The sequence below is a fragment of the Propithecus coquereli genome, unplaced genomic scaffold, assembly GCF_000956105.1.
Source record: "Propithecus coquereli isolate 6110/MARCELLA unplaced genomic scaffold, Pcoq_1.0 Scaffold491, whole genome shotgun sequence".
Classification (NCBI taxonomy): Eukaryota; Metazoa; Chordata; class Mammalia; order Primates; family Indriidae; genus Propithecus; species Propithecus coquereli.
The window spans coordinates 347,901-354,663 of record NW_012150741.1 but is presented as its reverse complement, the minus strand read 5'-3'; the positions used below and the strand labels follow the sequence as shown (position 1 = coordinate 354,663).

Sequence of the window (6,763 nt, the reverse complement as noted above, 5' to 3'; positions counted from 1 at the left end):
GTTGCAGTGAGCTATGATGATACCACTACGCTCTACCCAAGCGACAGAGTGAGACTCTGTCTCAAAAATAAAAATAAAATATAAAACATAGACATATTATCACTATGGAAATCAAATAACATAGTTCTGGACTCTACTGAGAATTAAGTTAGAAGAGCCCCAAGTGGAGAAAAGCTCCCAGGAAAGGCTGAAGGACAGACCCAAGGTACATCCCCTGAACCTTATTATCTGCATCTGTAAATAGGAACTGTCCCCTTCTCTCCTCTTGGGAAAGGATTCAATGAGGCAAACTGGTGCCATGCACAGTGCTTGGCATTAAGACTCGGCTGCCAACAAATACCAGTTCCTTCCCCCGTTCTTTCTCATCTCCATTTTGTTTTGTTTTTTTCCCTTCATAAGATCCTGACTCTGATTTCATGTCAGACACGAAAGCTAGGATTCATATTACAAATATTCAGCTTACAGCCAACTTGGCTGGAATGCAAACCATCAGTTCCACAAGGCAGGACATACAACTCTAGACTTCTTAGAGAACATCAGATCCAAACCCCAGTCTTACAGGAGGAAGCTGCCCCAAAGAGGACATACTTGGCCAAGGTCACTAGAGCAAGGTGTCGTGGCAGCAGGACAACCCCTGGCCTCAGCTTCCCGAGCTCACATCCTGGTGTGCGTGAAGTCTTGTAAAATTTTGCCTCATCTGCTTCCAGTCTGTAAGCCCAGCTCTCCTGTTCTAGGAAATTCACACCTACCCTCAGCCTAGTAGACCCCTTCCTCCTCCCCTCCAATCCTTGACCATATCCGAGCCAGAGGCCCAAATTTCAGTACACAGGTAGCTAAGACAAAGGTTAGAAAAAGTCCAGAAGGCACTTTATTGGAGGTCTCTGCCTCCATTCACAGGAGAAAGGAGCCAGGAGCCCCAGCCTGAGGGCTCCGGCATCGCCCCACCCCTTGCTGGCCCAGAGGAGGGCCTAGAACAGTCAGTCTGGCCACCAGCGCTTGGTGGGAGAGGAACGGGGAGGGGAATGTTTTAGAAAAAATAGATCTCTATGTACATCTGACATATTTATAGCACATAAATTAGGGAGTACTCTGACCCCCGCCCATGGAGCCCGAGCACCGAACAGGGAGGTGGAAACCAGTCCGGAGAGAAGTCGCTGGAGGACCCGGCTCGCGCCTCTCTGTCCTCTCTGTCACGGTGCAAGCCTAGGGCCGCCCTGGCCTCCTTGGCTCAGTCCAGTCTTCTGCAGGAGGAAGGTGTCAGGTGTCGTCTGCTGCTGGTGTCTGGGGTTGAGTTCGAGGAGGCACCAGATACAAGGAGATGCCCGTGCAGCTGTGGTCAGCAGATGAGTCGCTTCAAAACCCCCCAACTCGGGCTTGTAATTCCAAGAGGAGGCAGGAGGGAGAGGACGCAGGCTCCAAATCCCAGCACGATGGCTGATGCTACACCGGAACTTCAGCTTCTCTCCTCAGCACAGCCGGGAGCCGGCCCCAGCAGAGGGTCCTTCCGGCCTCCTCCTCCCAGGAGGGCTACGGGCCTGGAGTGGTCCGTGAGTTTGGTCCAGGGTCTAGTTCCGACCCTCAGTTCCGACTCTGGACAACCTCTTCCTCCTTCCAGCCACTGGAGTTTTTGCCAAACTTGTAGACAAGCCGCCGACCGTCCACCCGTTCCAGGATCTCCCGTTTGTAGTAGTACCTGGGTGGGCAGGAGAAGGGTGGTCGGAAGTGCTCAGGCACGAAACAAGCCCCGGACCGCCAACGCCTGCCTCCCATCTGGCTGAGTTATCCTCCCATGACCTGGCTTCCACCCGACCCGCTGGAGCCGGAGCCCCGCTTCCTGGACTCCCCTTCCCACCTGCGAGGAGGAGCTGTCTGCTCCTTTGCCACACTGGCCTGTAACTGTGTCCGGGGAACCTGGATCTGCCTTGTTTCCTTGGCTCATACGGCTGTGTCTTGGGGCTTACCGTGAAACCACGTCATTTTAGGGCTGCACGGACCTTAAGATGGTCCAGTCCACCCTTGTACACAGGAGGAAACTGGGGCCCAGGCACAAGCAACTTAATTGCTTCAGTGGGGAGAGGACCAGGCCTGGGGGGCACGGCCCAGGCGCTCTTCACCACCCTCAGGCGCCTTCCTGAGGACCAGCCTTGCCGGTGACACCAAGCGGTGCTGCCGACGGCCACAGTACACTGTGTGAGCTCTGCGCCAGGCTAACACCGTCTCCGCGTGAACATCTGGGCAGACGTGCTACTATCCTCACCCTACGGGGCTCAAACCGGTCACATAAACTCAGTTCGGCAGGTGCCCGTGTCCATCCTTGTCATGAGGTCCTGGCCACCAGCTCACCTCATGGCCCGGCTCAGCTTCTCGTAGGTCATGTTGCTGTTCTTTTTCTTCTGGCCCCACAGCTGGGCCACGGCCTCGGAGCGCAGGAACTTGAAGACACCCTCGTGCCGGTTCTCCCACTTCATGAGGCCCTCGTTGAGCTCTGGGTGGATGAGGATGTCCCGGATAAACTCCCACAGGTGGGTGCCTCTGGGGGCTGCAAGGCCAGATGCCATGAGTTAGCAGCCCAGCGTCCCCTCTCACCCAAGACTAATGGGTCCTGCCCGTCCCAGCACACTGCTGACTCGTGGTCATGGAACAGGCCCCTCCAGAGACCCTGGCCGAGCCCTCTGTGCGGGCTGTGTAGAGGCTGCTCCCCCCCTCACCTCCCCACTAGACGGAGCTCCAGGGAGACCCTGCTACACAGCCCAGATGTTGCACTCATGCAAAGGCTGAGCAAATGTCTGGCTGGGATCCCACAGTGACGGAGACATCTAGGGGCTCCTGGTTCAGTGGGGGCCACAGTGAAAGCAAACACACCAACAGGTGGTAAGAGCTCGAGAATGCAGGTACCAGAGAGCTGGCCCTAGTCTGGGGGATGAGGGGACAGCTGCCTGGAAAAATAGCCCCCTGAGGACAAAAAGAAAACCAGGTCTGTGTGCGTGTGAGAGAGAGAGGGAGGGAGAGAGGAGGGAGAAAGTGGAGATCTCCTAGTGGTCCACAGTGGCTGGAGCACACAGGCCTGAGGTCACGGGGACAGAATGACTCATGGCTAGAGGGCCCTCCAGACCTGAGCGGGCTGGCAGCCCAGTGGTCGAGGCACTGTCCTCTTTGCCTAGAGTCTTAGCCCCCCAGTGACTCTTGGGGCCACCCAAGCACCCCCAGCTGCCTCCTCACACCGCCAAGGGTGTCCCAGCAGGCAGGACAGCGGCCAAGTACAGACCACTGGAGTGAGTGGGCAGGAAACCTAAGCTCTGGTGCCATGGGCCTCCCTCCAGGAGCCTCAGTTTCCCCTCCTCTGCAGGACCACACTGCTAGGCTCTATGATCAGGTGCTGGCAAATGCCGCAGATGCCACTGTGCCCAGGCTTGACGAAGGGAGCGCGGCGGTGCGAGGGGCCAGAGACAGCAGGAGAAGGCGTCGGCGCTGGGGCAGCGGCGCGGCAGGCGGCCCCGTCGTGCTCACCGTGCTTGCTCTTCTTGCCCTCCAGACGCTCCCAGTACTCCTTGCTCAGCTTTCGGGGCCGGCCCCGCTTCCGCTTCCCATGCTTAGGATCCCCCTTCTTATAGTCGGGGAAGCCATCTGTGGGGACAGAGGGGTGGGAGGTCAAGAGAGGGCGAGCGCAGAGGTTGGGGAGCAGCCCCTCTGCAGGAAAAGCCTGCAGGAGGGCAGGGGTGGGGAGGAGCGGGCCCCCAGGTACTGCTGAACGGGACACCCTCGTGGGGACTGAGGCGCCCTCCACTCACCTCTGGGGAAGAGCTTGCTGTCGGTGAGATCCAGGTCCACGTCGCTTCCACCGGAGTCCGAGGAGCGGGAGCTCTGAGGAGTGCCAGTCCCTGGGGGCGAGGTCAGAGTGAGCGCCCTGGCCAGCCCGGCCTCTGCCGGACGGGGCTGCAGGCTCTCGGTCCGCGCTGCCCAGGCAGCTCCTGCCAGAAGGCAGGGGTGGGAGTGCTGGGAGCCTGGGGCTCAGGGGCACGTGGGGCAGGGGGCTGTGGCCAGCAGGGCTCTCACCTGTGGTGGAGATGTCCGAGCTGCCGGGGGACGGGGCCCCCGCGCCGTAGCTGCCGGGGTGGTACGGGCTGACCTGCTGGCAGTCGTCCAGCAGCTCCTGGGCGAAGGGGCTGCCCTGGTCTGGGGAGAGGAGGTGACAGCTCAGAGGAGGCTCAGGGGACCGGGCAAGGACAGGTAAGGCTGCCCAGAGGGCTGCGTTTTCTAGTCGAGGGAGGAAGTCTCGGGAGGAGGGGTCAACTGTAGCGCTCTGGGGAGAGGCAGGGATGGGGCAGGACAGGCTGGGGAAGGGGGAGAACACAGGTTCTCACCGAAGGGGCCTGGGTTTTCGAGGGCCTCCTGGAAGGCCATGCCGTCCTTCTCCAGCAGCTCGATGATCCAGCTGAGCTCGTCAGAGGAGCTGGAAGCTGGCAGGGAAGGAAGGAGGGTCACAATCCCCTCACCCCCAGCCCCAGCCTGAGCTCCAGGACTCAGGAAATGGAGCCGACACCCACGCCTCCGGCCCAGGCCCCGGTGGCACCAGTGGCCTGGACTCACTGAGGTCCCGCAGCTGGGCGTGGAGTTGGTCCCCCAGAGGCCCAAAGACCAGACGCAGCTCCTCAAGGGCGCAGCTGCACAGGGTGGCGCCGTCCATGTCGCACCGGGAGAAGTCGATGGAGCTTGCGTCGTACTTGTTCTTCTCCACCTGGTAGCTGATCCAGTCCAGGACCTGCGCCTTCGACCAGAACTGGGGCTCCTCCCCGGACCAGCTGGCCTTCTCTGTGAGGGACGGGGGCAGCCCCCGCAGGCTCAGCAGGCTGCCGGCGGCCCTCACGGCGCGGTTCCTGGCGCCCATGGCGGTTTCCCACCAGCTCTCAGAGCCCTCCCTGGACTGGCAGGGGCGGCACTCGCGCACCCTGGGCCTGGTACCTGGCGCCTGCTCGGCCCGACACCGCGCCCACAACCGCCAGCCCCTCGGCCCTCATGCCCCCTTAGCCCAGCCTGGAATTCGCCTGGAGACCCCCTCCCTGCCCAGTCCCCCATTTGTCTAACACGCTCTCGGATGAGTCTGTCTCCCACTCCCGAAGCCGCCCCACCCCACCCTGCGGGACCCACCTGTACCCTCCAGCGACATCTGGGGGTTGCCTAGGGTCAGCACCGCATCGTCAGCCCCGAAGGCGGCGGCAGGGGGAGCAGAGGCCAGGGCGGGGTCCTCCGCGCTGTACATAGCACTGAAGTAGTTGCTGAAGACGTTGCTGATCTCACAGGTCGCAGCCATGAGGCCACCTGGGGAGAGGGAACGGGGCTGCTGAGGGGCCGGGGCCCAAGCTTGGGCAGGGGTAGCCCCAAGGGGGCAAGAAGGTCGACAACTCTGTGGGCACCTCCTCTTCTAGAAGGGCTTCAGGGTCTCAGAGCAAGGTGGAGCCACAAGACCCTCCTGCTGGGGTTCCCTCCTCAGATCGCCTGGACCCTGGGCCAGACTAGCAGCCGTGGCCACACTGTCCCTCCCAGAGACAGTCTCTCTGCTCTCGATCCCCCTCGGGACACCCACGGCCCTACACTCCCGCTTGGAGATTCTACACTGGAGCAGGCAGGTTCAGAACTGCAAATCCACTAGACCCCTCCTCAGTTCCCCAAGGCCTGGGCTAGGGAATGACAGCTGGGGTCCTACCGGAGAGGGGGTACGGATTTGGCAGGCAGATTTCGAAGCTGCAGGCAGGAGAGAAATCCCGGCGGTGCGCAGCTCGCCAGGTAGTGCTGAGGTGTGTGGCCGCGGCGCTCCCCGCCCCGCCCTATATAGAGCTGTGCGGGACTCCTCCCCGAGCTGGCTTTTATAGTATGTCCCCGCTGGTAACCTGAGCTGGTGGCTCATTGGACGGAGGGGATTTCCTGGCCTTTAGACCAGGCTCCTGGCCCCAGGTGATTTGCATATTCTGTGCCACTTAGCCGGGATCCTAGCAGGCGGTGCTGGGAAATCTGGCCGGGCTGGTTTAATGATTATCAAGCCTGTCATCCCGCGCCCTCTGGGGTTGGGCACAGGGCACTGGCTGGGGCAGGTGGCGGGAACCGCGCTGGGGTGGGCATCTCCTCTGTGCTTTCGGCTGCCCTCTGGCCTAGGAAATTCCTCCCGGGGGCCAGGCCGGGGATGGGCTAGGTAGGGGAAGGGCAAGTGGGGGAACCTGAACTCCTGGCTGAACCGGGTCAGAAAGGCTGCTGGCCCCCAAATTTCCAGATGTCTGGGGACAGAGGGGCCTAATAGAGAAGATACTGAGGTTTAGGGATTTTTCCTGCAACACCCAGGATTCTGGGCACAGGCTGGGAGGCTCTCCAGGCGTGATACTGGACAATATTCACGGGCTAATGGGGAGGGCCGGGCCTGCCAGCCTTGTGCCCCACCCCGGGGCCCCCCACCCCAGGGTGCCCGCCACAGGGCCCTTTCGCCGGCACCCCCTTTGTTGGCAACGTCTCAGCACCCACTGCCTGCCTGGACCCCATCCAAGCACTGGGGCTGCTACAGCCACTTCTGCAGAGACCGGGCTGTATTCATACTTGAGTTTTTCCCTCCGCACCTGGAGGGGTCCTGCCCAGGGGCTGCCAGAGGTGCCGGAGCCCACGTGGTTAGGTTCACCCCCCGCTGCTCTCCCTGTCTCCGGTTCCTGTCTGCTGCCCTCTGGTGGTCAGAAGCCCAACTACCTGGGTCACGTCACTCAAAGGAGAAAAGGGGACGCATAGC

The 6,763-nt window shown here is 61.2% G+C and overlaps 1 protein-coding gene across 1 annotated transcript; it reads right to left on the bottom strand.

The window, feature by feature from the left end:
* Positions 1 to 841: 841 nt before the first annotated feature.
* On the bottom strand, positions 842 to 5,827 carry ELF3 (E74-like factor 3 (ets domain transcription factor, epithelial-specific)). Its single transcript, XM_012655934.1, has 9 exons — positions 5,702 to 5,827; positions 5,146 to 5,316; positions 4,588 to 4,809; positions 4,362 to 4,457; positions 4,054 to 4,173; positions 3,789 to 3,878; positions 3,508 to 3,624; positions 2,344 to 2,539; positions 842 to 1,693 (listed from the first exon to the last, which is right to left on the bottom strand). Exons 2-9 carry the CDS (start codon positions 5,306 to 5,308, stop codon positions 1,579 to 1,581), a joined length of 1,119 nt encoding a protein of 372 aa, XP_012511388.1. The 5' UTR covers positions 5,309 to 5,316; positions 5,702 to 5,827; the 3' UTR covers positions 842 to 1,578.
* Positions 5,828 to 6,763: the final 936 nt, after the last annotated feature.

What these genes read in the sequence shown, in the direction of transcription:
- ELF3 (XM_012655934.1), bottom strand. Translation starts at nt 5,308, where the DNA reads ATGGCTGCGACCTGTGAGATCAGCAACGTCTTCAGCAACTACTTCAGT. An exon ending in CGCCCAGCTGCGGGACCTCA is followed by an intron (nt 4,458 to 4,587) that starts GTGAGTCCAGGC and finishes CTTCCCTGCCAG; the next exon opens with CTTCCAGCTCCTCTGACGAG. An exon ending in GGGCAAGAAGAGCAAGCACG is followed by an intron (nt 2,540 to 3,507) that starts GTGAGCACGACG and finishes CTGGCCTTGCAG; the next exon opens with CCCCCAGAGGCACCCACCTG.